At 46.0% G+C, this 21,604-nt stretch overlaps 1 protein-coding gene and 1 pseudogene across 4 annotated transcripts in view; one reads left to right on the forward strand and one right to left on the reverse strand.

Annotated features, from left to right (window-relative positions):
* Positions 1-482: 482 nt before the first annotated feature.
* The window catches only part of ANKRD33B (ankyrin repeat domain 33B), a gene marked incomplete at its 3' end in the record, with an annotated part of 54,795 nt that continues 33,673 nt past the window's right edge, over positions 483-21,604 (forward strand). Inside the window, exons 1-2 of one of the 3 annotated variants that reach the window (XM_081132859.1) lie at positions 483-1,186; positions 15,954-15,969. In XM_081132859.1, coding sequence (XP_080988985.1) covers positions 645-1,186; positions 15,954-15,969 — 558 coding nt within the window. In that variant the 5' untranslated portion in view covers positions 483-644. The remainder of the gene's footprint in view (positions 1,187-15,953; positions 15,970-21,604) is intronic. The other 2 variants (XM_081132860.1, XM_081132861.1) reach the window with 2 other exon arrangements.
* Positions 15,186-15,946, reverse strand: LOC308554451 (proteasome subunit beta type-5 pseudogene; annotated as a pseudogene). The gene is made up of 2 exons: positions 15,935-15,946; positions 15,186-15,894 (listed from the first exon to the last, which is right to left on the reverse strand). The product of its transcript is annotated as a proteasome subunit beta type-5 pseudogene (transcript).

Consider the following 21,604-nt stretch of genomic DNA (forward strand, 5'->3'; position numbering starts at 1 on the left):
CGAAGCCCAGACTCCTGGGGAGGTGACCAATGGGTTCGACCCCAAGAAACTACCCCCCCTCCTGGAGGCCAGGAGCCCTGGGTCGCGCGGGGCTCGGGGTTTGACGTTCCCGACGCGCGCGCAGGCTCGGCCGGCGGCGACCCGCGACCGCACCACGGTCCTCGCCCCGCGCCGAGGGAGCGCGCGGCAGCCCCTGCCCGCGCCCTGGCGTTCGGCTTCTTCAGTTACCGCCGCTGCTTCTCCGGCGCCCGCATTTCTCAGCTCCGGGCAAGGCAGCCGGGGCTCGGTCCCGGCCGTGCGGAGAAACCAAGTCTTCTCGGTTCTTAACTTTTCCGAGGAACCCGCGGCGGGGCCGGGGACTCCGGGGGCGCGGCGGCCCCGCCCCCTCCCGCGGGTCCCCGCCCCCTGCCTCCGGCGCGCTCCGGCGTCCGCCCGCCGCGCTCGGAAAGCCCCCGCGCTCCTCCCAGCGCCCAGGGGCTCTCTCCAGCCTCCCGCGACTTTCCTCCGCCAGCGCAGCCGCCGCGCGCGGTTTCCACGCGCCTGGAGCCCGCAGAGCCCTGCTTTCCTGGAGCCGCAGGGACACGGGGCGGTGACCTCGGTGCGCGCCCAGAGGCGCCGTCTCCGCCCGCGCCCGGGCCGATAGCATGGTGCTGCTGGCCGGGCCCGGGCCGGAGGGCGGGGGGGCGCTCTGCGTGTCTCCGCAGCCGCCGTCCCCGCCTCGGGACCCGAAGGCCGGGGGAGACCCCGCTGAGTACGAGGACTACGAGGACTTCTCGCGTCTGCCCGACACCCGCAGCATCGCCTCGGACGACTCCTTCTACCCCGCCCTAAGCGAGGAGGAGTACGGCGCCGGGAGCGGGCAGGGCGTCCCGGAGCGAGTCCCCGAGGGCATCCCGGAGGCGGCGACCCTCCTGCGCGCCGCCAGCGCCAACGACGTGGGGCTGCTGAAGGCGCTGGTGCGGCGGGGGCCGCGCGTGGAGGAGGTGCGGGAGACCGATCCCAACGGCCGGGTAAGCGGGCGTCTGCGCGGGGCTCGGGGCCCCTCCCCGCGCCTCCCATTCCCCCACCGCACGCATCCCGAGCCTCTCCGGCCCCTCGGGGACCTGACGACTGCAAAGAGCGCCTTCTCCTCGCTCCCTGGCGTGGGCGCGCGTGGAGCCTCGGGTCCCGGGCCGGGGCGGGAGGAGTTTGACTAGTCCGGGGTCACAGCCCTGCGGGAGGCGCGCCTGGTCCCGGGGCCTCGTTTCCCGCCCCGGCGCCCTCCTAATTCAAGTCCTGGGGCCCGCGCCGGGGTTGGGGCTGGAAGCCTGTGGCTGGATGTCTCCGACCGTCACTTTCCCGGCCTGTGGGGCACAGCCCCTTCCTCCCGGCGCTCCAGTTGCCCCCTCTGCCCCTCGCGCCGCCCCTGCCCTTCCCTTCGGGCTCCTTCCCAGATCCCCTGCTAATTCTCCCCACCCCGCGCCCCGCGGCCATCGTGATCTCCGACTTGGTGGCCCCAGTGCCATCTCCCTCCCCCCCGCCCCGCCCGGGCCTGGGGACCTGGTAGGGCGGGCGCGGGGGGAGAGGGGCACAGCGCATCTGTCCGTTAGTCGTGTCACTCAGCGCCGGCAAGAAACGTTTAGAAAAGAAGAAGTTAGCGCGCACAGACTTGGGGAATGGCTCGCCGAGAACAGCCCGCCAAGCGCTCGGAGGGAAAATGTGCGGAGTGATCCCCGGTGCCGGGTAGTCTGTGCTGTGTGGACAAGCAGCGGGCGCGCGCGGTTGTCACGTTCCCCAGGTCCCGAGGGAGAGCTGCAGCCTCAGCCTGGCACAAACCAGCAATGCCAGTGTTTTTGCTCAGGAGCCCACAGCCGAGAGAAGATAATGTGCTTTTCCTTGGGAACTGCTGGGACCCCTGTGCCTTTGATTTATCTCAGGAGGCAGGGAGGGCTTTGGCATGGAGGAGCTGGGAGGGCCACACCTCTGTGTCTAACTTGAACTTGGGGAAGGGTCTGTGCTTGTAATGTGTCAGACATCTCTGGCCCCAAGTTTCCTAGGGCTGGAGGGGCTAAGGTGGGGCCCTCCTGGAAGCATCACGGTGGTCCTGCTGGGACACCAGGCAGTGCCCACACCCCAGCCCTCCATCCTGGGGTTTTGGGCTTCTGTTTCTCCAGTTCTACTTTCACTTTTTCAAGGTGATTTTTCACATACAGATGTTTATATCAGAGACTTCTTTCCTGGAGCCCAGAAGGATGGGGAAGAACACTGGTGGAGTAGGTCTCTCCCATGTCCTGCGCAGCCTTGGGTCTCCAGCGGGCTGGGGGGTGGGGGCCACTGGCAGGGCCCGGCTCGCCCTGCCCCCACCCTGAGGCTCCACTGGGCTCAGGTTTATTATGTTTGGGGGTCAAAAAAAAAATGTTTGAAAACAGCTTCATCGGAACCACCTGAGAAAACCAGAAACCATTCCCAAGGGGCTTGGGCCTCACAGACCCAGTTTTGAAAGTCCCACCCTCAGCATACAGTGAGGAGAGAGCAATGGAAAGGAGAGGCTGGCTGCAGCCTCCAGGAGGCTCTCTGCCTCTGTTTTCTCCTTGTAAATAGGGCTAAGGACAGCTTCTACATCCTGGGGCTGTGAGCATGACGTGCCCTAGGACATGGCCCTTGTTTACTATCTTGTCCTGTTTCTCACTCACCTGCCTTCTCCTTAAAAGTGCATCCCCCACTTTGTTTTTTCTTCTGCCAGGCAAAGAGTTTTCTCTTGGGTTTTCTCTTTGCTTGAGAGCCCTTTGTTTCTCTGCTTTGCACCTGCTCCGCACCAAATTGGGATGAAGAAATGACATATGACCGCCAACCTCAGGACTCTTGGGGTCTTTTACTTCCTGGTCAGAAGGAGAAAGTCCTGTGTTCTGTGCTCTGAATGGGGCAGGAGAGAGCTTCGGCTTTTCCCATGACTTCTAGGTGCTGTTGCTCAAACTGTATCCATCTTCCTGAAAAACAGAAAGAAGAAAATGTGCCAAAGTGCAAATGCATGACCCTCTGGCAAATAGAGTAGTGAGTCACTGCATAGGTGTTCACTGCAGACCTACTGTGTGCAAGGCACTGGTTAGTACTCTAGGAGACTCAAAGATGAGCCAGTCTTGCCTTTTAGTTAAGGAGAGAAGAACTCGGAGAGCTCCTCCATGCTAAAGCCCAGACCACAGTCAGAGACGAACTTCCCTGCCCCCTGAGATAAACCAAAGGCACAGGGCCTCACCACTTCCCAAGTAAAAGCACATATCTTCTTTTATTTTATTTATTTAAAAAAAATATATCTTTATTGATTTCAGAGAGAGGAAAGGGAGACAGAGATAGAAACATCAATGATGAGAGGGTCATTGATTGAGCCCTGGGCATGTGCCCTGACCAGGAATCGAACCCTGATCGCCTGGATCCTAGGTCGATGCTCAACCACTGAGCCGCGCCCTGCCGGGCAGCACATATCTTCTGTCAGCTGTGCCCGGTCCAGAGGCAGGATGGGAAAAGATATGTGGGACAAGTGTCTTGGATGCAAGCAGCTGAGAACAGTCCTGGAAACCTCGTGAGGGGAGACTTTTGGAGACAGTGACAGGCAGGTGCGGCGTGGTTGGTTGTGGTGCAGCACAGAACAGGGAAATGTGGGAGCTTAAACTCTAGAGGCTGACCTGGGCCAGGTGGTGAGGGGCCAGCCTGTTGGTTGGGCATTGTCCCTGTGCTGAAAGGTTGCTGGTTCAGTTCCTGGTCAAGGCACATGCCCAGGTTTCATGCTCGATCTCCGGTAGGGGGTGTGCAGGAGGCAGCCAATCCATGTTTCTTTCTCTCCCTTCCTCTTTCTCTAAAAAAAGTCAGTAAAAAATATCTTTAGAAATACTAAGTGACATTTGAGTAAAGAAGTAGAGGAGATATCTTGGGGAGAGCACTCTAGGAAGAGGGAATGGCAAGTGCAAAGGCCCTGAGGCACTAGCCCTTTGGGCCTGGTCTACAGGTTACCATGATTAGTAACAGTAAAAACCTCATAGAACACCCTAGAGCTTTGGCAGAGTAGAGGGGTAGTTAATTGCATTAACTGCAGAGTGAACAGTTCACAGGTGCAGCCCACAGCCAGCTTCCCGGAAGAAAAATGTCTCTAAAGCCTTCGAAAGGTTTTCTGAGCTGTGTTTGTTGAGCTGCTGGTCTCCGGTCAGTTAAGAAGATGTTTTGTTTGGTTTGAGTAACTAAGGATCACATGTGTTTTGTTTTAGAAAATATGTTCTTTCCTGACTCCTGAGATTGGTAGAATATTGGTTGTGGCTCAGCACGTAATTTTGCTTCTAAAATAGTTATTGCTCTAAAAGGATTGCATAATTTAGTATGCAACATATAAATATTTGTCAAGTAATTCTCCAGTGACAGTTGAAGTGTGCTCTCGCTGTCTTTTAGATTTATGGTTGTTTTCTTCCCTCTGAATTAGGGACAGTGAAAGCTGCTGTAATTCTTTTTCTTAATTCTTCTCGTCTACTTATTATCTCTGGAGGTTCACCTTTATGGTGGTGATGGCTCTGGAGATAGCACTTCCACCGAAGGAAGTGTGTGTCCCGTCTTCATTGTTCAGAAGGACAGTTGAAATGTCAGCCCTTGAACCAAATTAGGCCCAATTATGCTAAATTTAAAATGTTGCACTCCTTTCTTGATGTAATTCTTCTCAGGCATGGATAGATTGCAGGGTCTCCGTGACATTTTTCAAAGGCCCCCTCCACCCTTTGCTCTACCGACTAGCAAAGCCCACCATGCACCCAGGATGGGGGTGTCTCCCTTTACTCTTGAGGGGCTTCCATGTTTTATTGATTTGTAGTGGTGATCGGTACCTTTATAGTGACAGATACATGATAAATTTTTTGTTGGTAGTGGTTTTTCAAAGGCTACAGAAGATGTATAAACTTTGGACTCACCTTTCCCTAAAATAAGAACCAAGTTGTGTGGAGCTCATACCTCGCCTTTCCGCATTTTCCAGGCCTCAGTACTGATGGCCTGTGTGCTCACTAGTTAGTAGAGAAAGTGAGTTCTGGCCTCACGCCTCCATACATATGTTGAGGGCCATCAAGCACAGGGAAAGGGTTGAGAAGGGAGACTGGGGCCCAAGGGGCTGGTGCAGAGAAGTGTGTCAGCTGAAGTGAGCCTGGCAAAACCTGGGCTTGTGGTGGGCAGGCTGACAGATATCTGCTTCTTCTTCCTCCACTGACCGTGGCCCGGTGCTCTGGGCCCAGCAGTAGTGGAAAGACCCATGTGTGTTTTGTTTTTTTAAAGGACTTAATTTTTTTCTAGAGCAGTTTTAGTTTCACAACAAAAGTCAGGGGAAAGTACACAGATTTCCTATATGCCCCCACCCCCACACATGCACAGCCTCCCCATGATCAACATTCCCACCAGAGGGGTACATTTGTTACAATCAGTGAATCTACATCCACACATCATTATCACCCAAAGTCCGTAGTTTGTATTGCGTTTCACTCTTGGTGTTGTACATTCCACTGGCTTGGGCAAATGTATAACCTATATTCATCATTAGATCATAAAAAATATCCCGTGTGTTTTCATATAAGTGTATGAGTTATCTACGGCCACAGCAATGCTGCATAACAAATAACTGAAACCTCATGGATGTATACAACAGCAAACATTTTGCTAAGGGTGGCCCAGCTCAACTGATCCTGGCTGGACTTGGATTCAGCTGGGGTCAGCTGCAGATGGCAGGACCAGGAAGGGCTTGGCTGGGGTCACTGCTCTGTGTGGTCTCCCCTCCTCCAGCAGGCTGGCCTGGGCTCATTCTCCATGGCAGGAGCAGGGTTTCTAGACAGCAGGTAGAGCCAATAAGGTTCAGTGTCACCTTGGCTGAAGCAAGTTACAAGGCCAAGCCCAGATTTACCCTCTTAAGTGTGAATTTGCTTTTATTTGTATAGGATGTTATTCACTAACCATACGTGTTTATTTTAAATTTATGTTTATTAAGGAAAATTTTAGTTAGGTACCTGAGTAGGGGGTACCAAGATCTTTCCTGTCCCAATCATCTAGCACCAACAAGCACCAGCTCCCAAAGGCTTCTTTTAATTTTAATGGGAAGGGTTACATTAAATGCTGCTTTTTGTGTGTTTTTGTGGATGAAGGCTTTAGAAGTTTGAAAGAACCACTCTCACTGGATTTTGTGGCTGGAAGGGATTTTAGAGGTTATTGGCCCCCATCATTTTGTAGTTGAAGAAAGTGGGGCTCAGAGAAGAGGGCATGTAGAGTATCAGGAGAGCTGGGTTCTAGAATGACCCTGAAACTACTCACAATGCTCCTTTAAACCCGCATGGGTCTCTCCCAGGGGCTTCTGAGCTTTCCACCTTTGCCTCCTGGCTGCACTTGAGAAATGGGCTAGCTAGAAATTCGGTGGGATGGTTGGGTGATTTTGAACATCTGATTTCTTTTCCACCCTATGCTTGTAAAGGAAGACTAATGGGAGAGGTGTTATAAAAATCTAAAACAATAATAGGGAATCTCACTTATTCATCTGACATTCATAGCAATATAATATGCAGGCTATTATTCAAAGCTATTTTGAATTACAACTTCTGGTAGATATGGCTACAATATAGGAAAAGCTATAAATATTATTTAATTGACTGTAAATTACTGAAATTCAAGCCCTCCTATCAGAGCCTTAGGTCAGTAACTCTTTAAGAGTTACAGGATTATTCAGAGAAATCTTCCCGAGTCTGTTATGATAACCTTTATTTTTCTAGGAAACTGTCCCATTTTTTCTAAGTTTTAAAGGTTAATAGTATGACATTTTTATAGTTCTCTTTTTAATATCTGCTATAACTGTATCATATCCTGTTTTTCTATAGTTTTGAAATTGTGCTGTTTCTCTTTTGTGACAGATATTGTCAAAAATATCTATTTTATTCATTTTTTCCTTCGGATCTATTTCTTTTTTCACTATGTCATCAATTTCTGCTTTTCTTTTTATTATTATTTTCTTTGAGGTTAATTTTACCTATAATTTTTTCTCAGAGTACCACTTCTGCTTTTCAAGTTTTGATATGTAGTATTTTATTATTGTTTTGTTCTAATTTACATTATGATTTGCTCTTTTTTTGACCTAGAAGTTATTTAGAATTATGTTTAAAAATTTTAATATGTATTTTTAAGCTTTATTAAAATAATTTTTAACCTAATTCAGAGAATATGGTCTGTGTGATATTCTATGATATTTCTTGAGACTGGCTTTACAGCCTATTTGGGCCAGGGATTCTAAATCTTAACCACACAGTATTCTATGGTTTCTCCAAATTAAGTCAAAACAGTTACATATGTAAAGCAATATGTAATTCCCTTTTTTAAAAGAAATAAGAAGGATGTAGAGAAATTATTGAAATATGTAAACAAAGAAAATTTAGACAGCCTTGTGGAATGATGGTGGATGTGTGTGTGTGTATGTGAGAGACAGAGAGAGACAATGGGGTTAGATTTTAAGATGAAGTAGGATATTAAGAATCCTTGATGTCATTCAGAGTGTGTGTGTGTGTGTGTGTGTGTGTGTACATAAAAGAATGTGAAAGAGACTATTTTTAAATGGTGTTCCTGAATTTGAAAGACAGTTGAAGGTGGATTTTGCTTATTTCTACTAAATCAGAGATATGGAAATTAGGGTAGACATGAAATCCCTAATGACGGTTGGGTTGATGGCAAAATTGGATTGGAGTGGTGGGATTTGAGAGCAATTTCAAAGTAACAGTAAGACAAATGTATGCTTCCAAAGGTATAGTTATGTCAGCTCTGAATATTCAGATCCCAAGTAGGTATGTGATGGGATGGAGAATTGAACATTTGTCTCTGGTTTCTGTTTCTGAGATTTAACTCTTGAATGAGAGGCCACACCTGGCAAGGGACAGTCCAACTGAGAGGCATAGTCGGGGGCCCGGAGGGAGGTTGATGCAGAGGCAAAAGCAGTGCTCATGGGAGGTGCCCGGTAAAGGGCGCTAAATAAATTAATAATTGCACATTTTCTGAGACCAGGGACGGTGCATGAAGTTGGTTTAAAAATAAAGGAAGACGGGAATTAGGCTGAGTGAAAAAAGTGTGTCTCAAAGGATTATTTGCTGTATGATTCTATTTATGTAACGTTCTTGAACTGATGCAGTTGTAGAGATGGTGAACAGATTCAAGGTTGCCCAGGTTAGGGCTTAGGGGAGAGGAGTGGGTGTTAGTTACTCTAACAGGGTAGCAGGAAAGGAGGGGGCCTTGTGGTGATGCAACAGCCCTGTATCTAGATTGTGGAGGTGGCTACAGGGAGCTATACATGGTTTAAAATGGCATAGAACTACACACACGCACGAGGTAACATCTGAACCAGCTCTGGATTGCAGCAATGCCCATTTCATGGCCATGCTCGTGTACTGTCAATTTTGCAGGAAGTTGGTGTTGGGGAGGATAGCTGAAGGAGGCAACTTCCTGTGGGTCTATCCCTATTTCAAAATCAAAAGTTTAATAAAAATGAAGGAAGACAACTATTTAAAAAAATATATTTATTTATTTTAAAGAGGGAGGGGGGAGAGAGAGTGAGTGATTTGTTGTTTTGCCTATTTATGTATTCACTGGTTGCTTCTTGTATGTGCCCTGACTGAGGATTGAACTGGCAACCTTAGTGTATCGGGACCATGGTCTAACCAAATGAGCCACCTGGCCAGGGCAGAAGGCAACTCTGGTTAAGGTGGTAAATTGTATGTTATGCGTATTTTACCACAATGCATGTATTACCTTTTATCTGTAGCCTTACTATCATGAATAGATCTCCTTTTGGAAACTAAAGCCTGATCAGACCTGGTTAATATGTGGGACTGGGACCCGCCAGGATTATTGGCTATTTGAACCATTGCTACTAAGCATTACCCAGGAGCTTTTCCCAAATGCAGGATCCCAGGCTCCTCCCTAGACAGACTGGACCAGAATCAGCACTTAATGCAGGTTTGAGGTGATCCCAGACATGTCACATGATCTTTGGATCCACAGTTTCCTCTAGATTACCATCTAGAAAATGGGAATACTTATTATGAGGATAACAATACCTCACAGCAGTTCCAGACGGAATAAACTAGTAACTTACATATACAGTCCACACCACAGCATAGGCACTCAGTGAGTGGAGCTGTTGTGTCTGTGGGTGAATTAATCTCAGATGATTTTCCAGTACTGCTGTTTCCATTTCAGCCAAGGGAAAAGGCGGAAACCAATGTTTAACCAAAGAACAGTCATCAAGAAAACGTCATGTCCACTTGGTGAGGAACCTTTTGTAACCATAAAAATGTGTTGGGAGGTTAGATCTCAAGTTAGGTGTTCAGACTACAGTGAAAGTGGCTGTTGATGCCCTGGGTGTGGATGAAGCCAGGGAGTGAGGAGAGGTGCGAGGGGGCAGAGAAGGGTGCTGGGGCCACATCTTGGCCTATCTTGGGGGCACCTTTGATTACAGTGGGTGGAGGCCAGGATGCTGCCTTAGAAACGGAAGCGGTCTGAGGCTTGGAGGAGGGTGAGAAGGTCCAGATTCTGGAATGTTGAGGAGGGAGAACATTTTGAGGAGGGAAGGATGGCTCTTAGGCCAGGGATTGTCACAAGCCTCTTCTCTTGCAAGCCTTTTTCCTTCCTTCAACATTTTCTGTGAGTACGAGAGCCCTGTAGTCAGAGCCCCAGCCCGCCCTGGGACTTTCTGGGACAGATTCTGTCACTTGCTCTGCTGTAAACAAGCAGTGCAGTGGGTTTCCCAAGTTTGCTTCCATTTCCTTTCTTGATGTTGCCAAGCCAGGCATTCCTATGGGCCTGACCCTCCCTCTTACTATAGGAAGATCAGTTTGTATGTCTCCCTTCTAGACCTTCCTTCCAGTTTTTGTGTTTGAAAACACCAGGGGTAAGAGTCATGTGCTAAAAATAGTGGTGTGACATAGCTCCTGGTTCCGTTTTGCAGGCACTGTGAGTAAGGCTTTTTTCGTTGCTGTTAGATAATGGGAGGGTTTCTGGGAAATAAATCCATTTACAGCAGCACCAGGGCACAGTTGGACTCCGCTGAAGAGATTTCGAAGCCACTTTCCTGCATCATGGAGTCCCTTTGTTACCTGGAGACGCATCTCCCTGCTCTCACCATTCTGTTTCAGAGGATCCAGGTCGCTGAGGGACCTGTTTCATCTGCAGTGAAAAGGGACAGAAGAGGCACCATGGAGCAGAGGACCAGCGACTGTTGTGTCTTGTCACCTGCCCATCCTCCTCTGTTGAAGGGTGGGCTGCAACAGGCCACCTCTGAGGTCACTAGCCTCATGCTCCATGCACTGGGATGGGTGGGGAGGCTTTTCCCGCAGGCACGTGATGGCCTTATAGGGGCACCCACTCATTCCAGCCTGCCCAGGACTGAGTCCTGCATCCTGGGAAACTCCTGTGCAAACCAGGGTGGTTGGTCACCCTGCCTGTGAAGGCTGCTTCTGTGTTGGGACCACACACAAAGTGTCACCTCAGTGAAGCTGAAAGACCCACAGACCACAGAATTGCTTTTTTAGCAGAAGCTGGAACCCTGCTTTGGAGGAAAGCTGTTGAGTTGTATCATCTGGGGGCATACCCACTGGGACAGAAGCATTGGCCTTAGTTGCTTAGAGTGGACTCTTTTATCACAGGGGAGCTGTCACTCAAGCAGACACAGGACAGACACATTTGGTGTGTGTGGAGGGGGGTGGAAGTCAGGGAGCACTTGATCAGGGAGGACCCATGGGGGAGGGTCCAGAGTGGGGGCTTAGTCTCCACTGCTATACATGAAAAGCAAAATAAATACATTTCTCTAAAACATTTAGTCACTTAAAATGCACCAGGGAGGCTGTGGTAAATTTGTTTTTAATAGAAGTCATTAAAAAATTTTTTTTGGTGTAAACAAATCTAAATCCATTGGGTTGGTTTAGAATGAGGCACAAGTGTACTGAGTTATTAAAAAAACCCCATCTCATTTGTTAAAGACAGTGACTTACAGTGACACTACTAACAGTTTTATTGGATCCAAAAATATTTAAGATGCTATTAACTTAATTTCCTAATATTAATTCAATGAAAATAACTAAAAACATATCAACCTTTCTTTTGCATCTGGCAGGATTACCGATTTGCAAGTGGCTTGATTTTGACATTAGAGTTTTTAGCAAATACGTAGAGGCTTGTTTTTCTTATTGATAACATGGGTACTTTAGAAAAATGCCTCTGTAGAAAGGAAAAAGGCCTTTTCCCTCCAAAGAATGGATTTCCCTGAATGTTTGCTATTAAAACATATTTTAGCCCTTTCGGGCTGCTATGACAGAATACCATACACTGGGTGGCTTATAAACGAAAAGTATTTCTTTCCCTTAGTTCTAAGGGTTGAGAAGTCTAAGATAAGGGCTTTGGACATCCCTTGTCTGGTGAGAGCTGGCTTCCTGGTTCATAGATGGTCATCATCTCTCAGTGTCTTCACATGGCCGGAGAGTGTTAAGCGTTTAAAGTTCTAAGTGATGGGAAATGCCCCACATGCAACGTGAAAGGAAGTGATTTGAAAGGGAAAGTGGCCCCATCATGGGGGCTCCACCTCCATGACTCAATCACCCCCAAAGGCCACACCTCCTAACATCACATTGGGGTTAGGATTTCAACATGTGCATTGGGGGGTGGGGCACAGATGTTCAGTCTATAGCAAAACAATATCAAATGCTGAAGGCATAATAAAAAATTATGTATTTGAAATACCTTTCCAGTTGCAGAAGAGGCATATACTTTTTCAGTATTTGAATAGAACTACATGTGCATGATTTTCACTCAAAAAATCCCAAGAGCTGTACCTGGGAAATTGGGTGGGTTGACATATAGATGACCTCCATCTCTAAAAATATGGAATTCTACTGTTCTGTGATTTTTAAAAAATGTCTAGATGAATAAAATTAAATAATTAAAGTAAAGTAGTCATAGGATGCCTAGAAATAGAAAAAATTTTTTTTGAAGAAAGCTAATTTAAGCCTTTAAAGTTCTAAGTGACAGGAAATGCCCAAATGCAAAGTAAAAGGAAATAATTTGAAAGGGAAAGTAAAGGAAAACAAATGTTTTCAAAACAGCTGTTTTGCTATATAATTTACATACCATGCAATTCACCCTTTTAAAGTGTGCAGTTCAGTGGTTTTTAGCGTATTCACAGACACGTGTGAGCATCAGCACCGTCGGTTTTAGAACACTCATGGCCCGAGAAAGGAACCCTGTAGCCTGCCTTCAGCTATCACCCCCTGTCCCCCAGCCCCTCCTGCCCTGAGCAACCACAAATCTACTTTTTCTATTTCTTTTTACATTATTTATAACAAGATTTCTTATGAAAGAACTAGATCTTTGTAACTTCACGTCAACCTCTCTTGACCTTTTACTCAATAAATGAATAAATGCAGGAATTGCCGGCCACGTGCATGACAGTGTCACCCATGCCGGTTCTACCTTCAAGTGTCTTACCATAAATTTCCTATAAATTACAATGTATGATAAGGAATTAAGTTTTTAAAACAGTGTGTGAAGCCCTAAGCCTGACCCATTTCACCTCGAGCGCTGGGCCCAGTGGTCGTCCTGGGCATCTCTACGCGGGCACCTGGGAACTCACCCCAGACCTTGAATCTGAAACCCTGGGGTGGGGTCAGCACTCTGTTCAGCACACGCTCCAGGGGTTCCGATGCAGCTCACCTTTGAGACCCTCTGGTGGATTGCATTTATATCTTCTGGTTAATGGTTCAGCTCAACCTGGGAGGCTTTCTCTTCCTCCTAGGGAGTCCTGGCTTTCTGTTTTGAAGAGAAGGTGGAGGTCAGCGTCCTGCAGCTTGTTTGACCTCCTGGCTCTGTTCCTGCTCCTGCTTGTGTTTTGGGAGTGGGGGTGGGTAGCTGTGTTGACTGCAGGGCCTGGCTGGTTTTGCCCTTGACTGGGTCTTGGGCAGGGGGCTTGGGAAGTGCCCCGTAATGGCTCTTTATGTCTGTATCTCCTGTTGGTTCTGTCTCCCTGGAGAACCCTGATTCACACATTCCCTTGAATATTACCTGCTGGCAGAGCCCCACAGCTTGCACAGCTGATGCTGGCTCTTGGCTCTGAACCACTTTCCTGAACCTGCATTCGAGGTCAAGTGCAGGGTCCCCCCTGCTAACCTCCCAGCATGTCATACTAACATGTTAGAAGCACAGCTCATTGCTACCCCCTCCCACACACTTTCCGGCATTGTTTCTGTTGCCTCCAGGGCTGCCTCTGTGGGTTTGCAACCTGTGCAGTCCCCTGGCCCTGTGCTGAAAAGCACCAGCCATTGGCATGATGCTGCGCTGTTGCTGCCTTGAAATTAATGATTTTGAACTGGGCGCCCTGCATTTTCATTTTGTGCAGGGGCTGCAAATCACAGAGCCAACCCTGGTTGCCCCCATGCCTCTAGTTGCTCCTATTTGTCACCCTGGAGTTGGCCCAGCCTCCCTCATCTCTTGCATCCTGTCACTTTCCAAACACTGGACAGTTTCTGGTGATGGCCCCTCACTTTTCATTGGGGTCTCACTGCCTCTCTAATTTGGAGCTTCGAGATATCTCACTTAAACAGATGCTGTACTTCCTCTCTGGTTTCCTGCATCTGGTTGCTTTCCAGTCTATCCTGCTACTACTTCTGGATTATTTTTACACGTGTGACTTGTATTACAACAATATCTTCAAAAACTCTTCTTTCTAGGCCCCCGCAGTAGAGCTCCAAATGCCTGATTTTCTACTGCTTCCCTCTATGTTGCAGAAGCCAGCTGACTTGCGGTCCCCACAGCCTTGGCAGGTCCTTATTCTCCCTGGAACTCATATACTCCCCCTCTCTCTACTGCTGGCCTGTCTCATATGTCACCTTCCCTGTGGATTTCTCTTCTGCCCTTCTCTGGATGTCTTCTCTGACTTTGGACTCCCATTTGCAACTTGTTTAGGAAACTCCTTTCCTTCTCTCTGGTTTTTATAATGATTGTTTGATATTCTCTCTCTCTGAACTTGATAAGCTCTATGAGCAAAGATCCTTAGCATCATTGTTTATGTTTTCTTCAGTCTAGTAGAGTTTGTTGCACACAGTAGGTGGTTTTGTACCTGCTTGTTGGATAAAATAGGGATATTATGTCTTGCTGCTAGTTATATATACTTGATTTTAAAAATAATAATACAGTTTTAGGTCTTACATTTAATTGTTTTGACTTGATTTTTGGGGATAGTGTCAGATATGGGTCCAATTTTATTCTTCTGCATATGGATATATACTTTTCTCAGTACCATTTAGTGAAGATACTATCCTTTCCCCATTGTGTATTCTTGGTGCCTTTGTCTAAAATTGGTTGACAGTACATTCTTGGGTTTACTTCTGGGCTCTCTATTCTGTTCCATTGATCTGTGTCAAAAGTAGTTTTGAATGGAACTGGTGAGAGTGGTCATCCTTGCCGTGTACCAGATGTTAGAGAAAAGGCTTTCAGTGTTTCCTCACTAGTTATGATATTGGCTGTGGGATTCTCTAAATGGCCTTTATTTTGTTGAGACTTCTCAACCTTGGCTATACTAACGTTTGTTGGCTGGATAATTCTTTGCTGTGGGCATTTGTCCTGTGCACTGTAGGGTGTTGAGCAGCATCCCTGGTCTCTACCCAAGAGATGCCAGTAGCAACTCTCCCCATCCCCCCTTGTGAAAACCAAAAATGTCTCCAGACATTGCCAAATGTAACTTTGGGTGGGTGGACTGGGGCAAAATCGCCTCCCTGATTGAAAAATCACTGAAACTGAGAATAAAATCAGCAAAATTGTTTGAGTTGTGGATGTGAGTGCTTTTTTACATGGAGAAATTCCTGAGGTCATAAAAGGATCTAGAGTGTTTGGCATGCCTGCTTGCTCTCTTCTGCCTCTTCTCACTAAAAGTTTTGTCAGGCGTTCTTATTAATTAATTAATTTTGAGGTCGAGTAGTATAATGTTAACATCCAAGAAGGTAAAACAAATCGTCACCTCTGCAGTGGCTCATTAACAACTGGTGACACATAGAGCTTGAAGCACCAGAGCTTAAAAAGAAATCAGTACAATTGGGGACCCCTCCACTATAGAATGGGGAGCTGTACCCATATTACCAACAATAATTGCCCCAAGAAAGAAGAAGCTACATCCACCTTCCTCAGAGGGTAGATCCACGGTACTTGTCATGTAGATCAGCTACGTTATCACTGGAGACTCAGATCCAGCCATTCTTAGAAGTGGTAGCGGTGGACCGCACCTCCCGAGTAAGTGGCTGGATGGGCCAGATCATAGGCCTGTTCCACCTCTAGCTCATAGGAATAACCCTGATACATGACCGCATGTGCATATACACAGAGCCAGAACCTACAGAGAAGGCGGCCCCTGAGATCCGGCTTCCTTCACTGTCCATGTGGTAGAGGACAGGGGGTCACTTATCCCAGCCATGATCGTGGTGCCCGTGGGCAGCCTCATGCCTTTACACTGATACACCGGGGTGGTGAGCGGCTTGGAGGCAGCTGCTACTGAGATGCGTTCCTTGTTTTGAAGCTTGTAGATTCTACGTTGCTGAGCCAATAGCTGCTCCCAGAAGCTGCAGTTCGCTGCACCCCTAGCCATGGTGCCCAGCAGGTAGGGGTTGATGTCTGTTAACTTCTTTATTGTCTGGGAGGCAATGTAGGCACCCGCTCTGGCCCGGAGTCCGCTGCAACAATGACTCCACATTGAAACTTGAAGGCCAGGGTGGTGGTTCCATGAGGTATTTTGATTCTTGGCTCCTCTGGGGCACCCCAGATGGCTGCTGCCAGGCTCAGCCCATCAGTGGGACTACCTGGACCCAGGTCCAACAGGTCCAACAGGTCCAACGATCCCTGAGTCTGAAAAACCTGTGCTTGTTAACCGGTAGTGAGCTCTCCCACACATTGGCCAGCGCCAGGTCTTGTCAGGTGTTTTTTAAAGTTAAAGAATTTATGCAGCTTAGTAGGAAATTTTATCTACCAGCTCCTCTGAGACTTTCCTATTCCATAAAATGAGAAAAACCCATAATTAGAGTTCCCAGTGCTGCAAACACTTCTCATTTGGAGTATTTGTTGCTAGAATCTTAACATGTGACTGTATTTCCCTCTGGGAAAATACTCATAATAGGACAAGCTGTGCTTTTAACAATGTAATATGAGGTTAGCCCAAGGGACATGACACATTCTCTCTGAATTTCAGAGTATGCCTTTCATGATTTATCACTCATCTTTATCCAGAGCCAGGGGGTCGAGAGGAGGCGGCCACCACGTGCTCAGTGGAAGTTTAATTGATAATGAAACTAACGAGGAGTCAGAGGTGACCCATTCCGTGCCTGGCAAGACTGAGCAATGCGCAGTCTACCAAAAACTGTGCATACGTTTTGATTGCAAAGGGATTTTTATTAACTAGTAACACTCAAGCAGACACTGTACTGCCATTCTTCCTTTAAAAAGAAATAACACAGAATACGATTTGCGTTAAACACACCTCTCGATTCTGCATGAAGTTGCCTTCTTTTCAGCTTAATGGGTCCATTTATTTGCAAATATTTATTGAGAGTTTGTGCCCTGCACCACCCACTCGTGCTGAACACTATAGAAATTCCTGCTCAAGTAAACAGTCAATGAGGTGGTTGAGTAAAACATGTGAAGTCCTTAGCCAGTGAGGGAGTGTCCAGCACCGAGGGGAAGTGGTGAAGCAGCCCAGGCAGGTGTCGCCAGTGTTGGGCTGATGCTGAAATTTCCCTCCTCATTGAGGAGGCGGCCTCCAGGAGGGACTGGAAGTCTTGCCTTGCTGTGTGGCTGTTCCGGGGAGAGTAGTCCAGATGGAGCAAAAGGCAATGAGGGAGAGTGCCTGGAATGTTCTGGAACAGCCAGGAGGCCAGAGGGGCTAGAGCAGAATGAAGGGAGGGAGTTCGCAGGAGAAGAGGGCAGAGGTGTCTGTCACTAATGAGGAAAGGACAGACTTGGGCAAGGAGAGTTAGAGGGAAGCAAAGAATACCCAGTTCCACTCGGAAGCAAAAGGGTTAGGAAGTGACAGGGTTAGTAACGTCTTGAAACTGGTGCTCTTTCCAGCGGACAGGTGTTTAAGGCCACAGGTTCTTAAGCACGGGTTGTGGTAAATTCCTCCGCCTCTTACATTCCACTTAATTGGATTAATGTCTCTCCAGTATTCTTGTAACTAAACCATCAGGTATTCCATGGATGCACAGTGTTGGAAACTGAGGTCCTCAGTGGACAGATGCGTATTTGGGCTGCTCATCTAGTGTCCTTAAGCGTCAGTGTTTTAGCTCTGAATTCACGCGTGGGTAGGCATTTCCACCTGACATGGGAAATTTCAGAATGTGGTTCTGCGAATCTGTAGAGCACGAGGCTTTGCCCTTGTGAAAGGAAACCCTGAGAGAAACCCCTAGAATTAGAAAGCACTTCCTGGGGTGCTCGTGGCTTCCTCTGTCAGCTCTGTGGCCTGCCTGGCTAATAACAGTTTGGGGGTGTCCCCGAGGAAGGGGAGGTGCTAGCCTGTGATGTTTGATGGTTTCCCCGTGGTGTTGAGGGCACCACATGGGCCATGTGTAAAGCCGAGCCGTGGTTCTGGGGTCAGATACAGGACTGCGCCTCTGAGCTGCACTGCTGTGGCCCTGCCCTGCCTTCCTCACCTGGAGCAGGTGCTCCATCAACCCACCCTTCCCTGATCTTTACCGATGGCTTCTCCATGCCAGGCTCCTGCAGGACAAGCCCTGAGGCTCTGTCCCCGAAGGAACTCACAGTTGGCAACACAGTCTGTGATAAAGACCCTGAATTCTGGATTAACATGGGTCGTGGGAGTTTCTCCATCAGCTGTGCTCCCTGCCATGTTGAGTAGTATGTCTTTCTTTTATCATGTGACAATAAGAAATACAGAAACACAGCCCTCTCTGAGGGACAAAGGAGGGCTGGTGCTGGTGTCACAGCCAGCGGCTCTTTACCGTGTTGGAAATCATTGTTTGAATCTGATGTACTAAAAATACAATGCGCTTTGGGGCCCTGTAACTCAGTGTGCATGTGTGTGTGTGTGTCTCTGTGTGTGTCTCTGTGTGTGTCTCTGTGTGTGTCTCTGTGTGTGTGTGTTTAGTACTTTTTTTCTCTCTTCCATATAGTTCATAAAAATATTTAGGCCAACAGAATGGTTCTCCTCTTCAGTTTTGTCATGCTTAATTTTTGTCATGCCTTATTTTTCTTGTGCGTTATCTTAATGCATAATTTAGGAAATTGTTATTAGTTCCTGTAGTCAGTGGAGATTCAAATGGGGAAAGATCTTTCCAGTGCAACACATTTTCCAACACATTTATGTGTCCCAGGTCATTACTCATTTGCTTCTAGCTTTTAACTTAACAGCAGTGCAAATGCAGGCCTTGTGCAATGCCTTTCCATTATCAGGACATTATTCATGTGTTCCCTGGCTCAGCAGCGGCATCTGCTCTGCTAAGAGGCTGGGCGAATCTTTTCTTGCTGAATTTCAAGGGGCAATGAAGTTGGGGCATGTGGCGTTTTCACTGAAGCAGAATGTTTCTGATTTGAATGATTTGTGAAGATCCTCTGGATAGAGCTCGATTTTCCCTGTGGACAATTGCACCACCCTCTGACCCTTACTCCTTTACTCTGACATTGAACAGTAATATCTAGTAGATACTGTTTTCTTGCTTCCAATAGAAATATTTATGTGTGTGTTTTAATTTTTTTACGGAAAAATGGACCAAAAATAGAAAGGTATTTAACTGCAATAAAGTGGCCCCATGTGGCCCTGCCTTGTCAAAAAAAGAAATATTTAGGTGTTGAAATTAATAAAAAGGGAACCAAGTACAAAGAAGGAAATAAAAGCAAGACAACTACACTACTGGTAACTGGAGGTAATGAAGTTAGCATTTGATGTGATGTCAGTCTCTTTACCTATTTCTAAAGTTTATCCTGTAAATAGTTTGGATTCTGCTTTTTTTTCACTTACAGGCACACTTTGAGCTCATTTCTGTGTTTAGAATATTGATTTTCAAAACCCATTTCTGCATACATCATCATTTATTTAATCATTTGTTAGACATTTTGCTTGTTTCTGAAATTTTGCTGCAGACATAATGCCTGATGAATGGGTGTCCTGGTTTATCAGAACATTCCTTTTTAGATTAATTCTTAGAAGGCATATTATTGAATTTAAGAGTATAAGTATTTTAAAGGCCATCTTGCTTTTTAGGAAGATTGTACTAATTTCTCTTTCCATCAGCAGACTATGAAATTGCCTGTTTTGCTGTATCCCCATCACACTGTACATTAATTATTGAGAATATTAAAATGGCTTTGTTGGTCTTTGAAACATTAGAAGTCATGCTTACTTACTGTAAAATACTCAGGTAACATAGAAAGGTAAAATGTGAAAGTAAAAATCACCTATCTTAGAGATAATTAAATTTTTAGGTGTAAATTCAGAGTCATTTAATATAATATAGTACATGTAATTTGCTTTTTTTCTTTACAACTTTTTGAGGACATCTTTTCATGTTAGCAAGTACACACCATTATTTTTAATTATTGCAATATATTCTATTTTCTGGATATTTTCATTTATTTAACTTATGATTTCTTTTTAATATATCTTTTTATTAATTTCAGAGGAAGGGAGAGGGAGAGAGAGAGAGAAACATCAGTGATGTGAGAGAATCATTGATCGGCTGCCTCCTGCACGCCCCCTACTGGGGATCGAGCCCACAACCCCGGCATGTGCCCTGACCAGAATTGAACTGTGACCTCCTGGTTCATAGGCTGATGCTCAACCACTGAGCCAGGCCAGCTGGGCTAACTTATGATTTCTTGGTCGGCACTGAGGTTATTTCTAGTTTATGTGTATTGATCTAATTATTAGGAGAATGTTAGGTCTTGAGTTTGGATCCATGAGGTGGTCCTGTTATTTTCATAAATAATTCTGCTTCTCTCTGGAGCAGGAGTAGGTTTTCTCTCTGTAGCATCACACTTAGCCATGCCACGTTCTCTGGCAAATTCAGTATGAGAAGTGACTTGTGTAACTTTGGCTATAAGTTTTAAGCCCCAGTATGTGTTTTGCGATACTGTCTTTTCCCTCTGTGATGAGACTCACAATAATCCAGGTAGAGGTTCCTCCATCAACCTAAATCCTAGAGGAAAAACAACATGGAAAAGACCTGCAGCCCACCTGCAATGGACATATCAAGTGAACAAGTAGACATTTATCATAAGCCATTGGGGATTGCTTGTTACTTCTGCACAAAATAACTTATCTTGCCTGACATAATTCATAACAAATTACCCTCTAGAAAGAGTGAACCTACTTATGCTTACTAGCAAGATATTAGAGTGCTTTTCCTTCCACACTTTTCCAAGGCTGGCTATTTTTCACTGTTTTTAATCTTTTCTAACTCATGGCCAAAAAATGATACCTCACTTTTAGTATGTGTGAATTTGATTAGTAATGTTTCATATTATATGTTTTATATAACAGGTTTATGAACCATTTAGTTTTTTCTTCCTTTAATTTTCTTCTTCATATCCTTTGCCCGTTTTTTTTTTTTTATTAGTCTGTATTTTCTTCTTGAGTTTTAAGAATGTTTTAAATATGCTAAAGATATTCTTTATCTAGCATATGTTCCACGTTCTTTTTCCAGTGTGCGTTTATTTTTAAAATCTTGTTTGGGGTTTGTAAAATTTCTTGAATTTATGGCTTGCTATCTTTTGTCAGTCTGGGAAAATTCTCTGCCACTATCTTGTCAAATATTTTTTTGTCCCACCCTCTTTTTCTTCCCATTCAGTGATACCAAATTCACATGTATTAGATCCTTTCCACCATGCTCCATGTGTCTTTCATTTTTTCCCCTATCTTTTCCATCTTTTTTTTCTGCCTGTGTATTTTTGGTTAACTCATTTTCCAGTTCACCTATTATCTCTTTAGCCTAGTTTGCTTCTTAACTCGTTTTTAAATCTTTAATTTCAGTTTTTATGTATTTTATTTCTAAAATTTTTATTTGATTCTTCTTTATAGATTCCAGTTTTCTGCTAAAATTCTCCATTTGTCATTATTTTCTGTCACATATTAATCACAGTTATTGAAGAGTCCAATAACTCTAGTATCTGTATCTCATGGAGATGTTTTCTATTGTCTGTTTTTCTCTTGGTCCCATCTCCTGATATGTCTGGTAATTTTTTTTTGAATGCTAGACATTTTATATGAAAAATTGAAGTAGCTCTAGATGGTGCTATCTTCTTCCAAAGAGGATTTAATTTGCTTCTGGCAGACAGTGGGGCAGATGATAGTAGGTAGGCTATAGTCTCTGTAAGGTCTGGTCTATTTCCACCTTACTCAGAGGAACTAGCCCTTTGGGTTTCCTAAAAAAAATGTGTCACGTTTAATAGGCCCTGGCAGGCCATGAACTTCAATTTTGCCTTCTTAACCCTGAGACTGTGATAGACTCTGCTTGATGCCTGTGACCTTTATCTACTGTGCTCTGCTTGGTTTCTCAGTCTTTCAGCTGTATGAATCAGCAATACTATGAGGAGGAAAGTGATG

Source organism: Miniopterus schreibersii (genome assembly GCF_964146895.1).
Source record: "Miniopterus schreibersii genome assembly, chromosome: 3".
NCBI classification, from domain to species: Eukaryota; Metazoa; Chordata; class Mammalia; order Chiroptera; family Miniopteridae; genus Miniopterus; species Miniopterus schreibersii.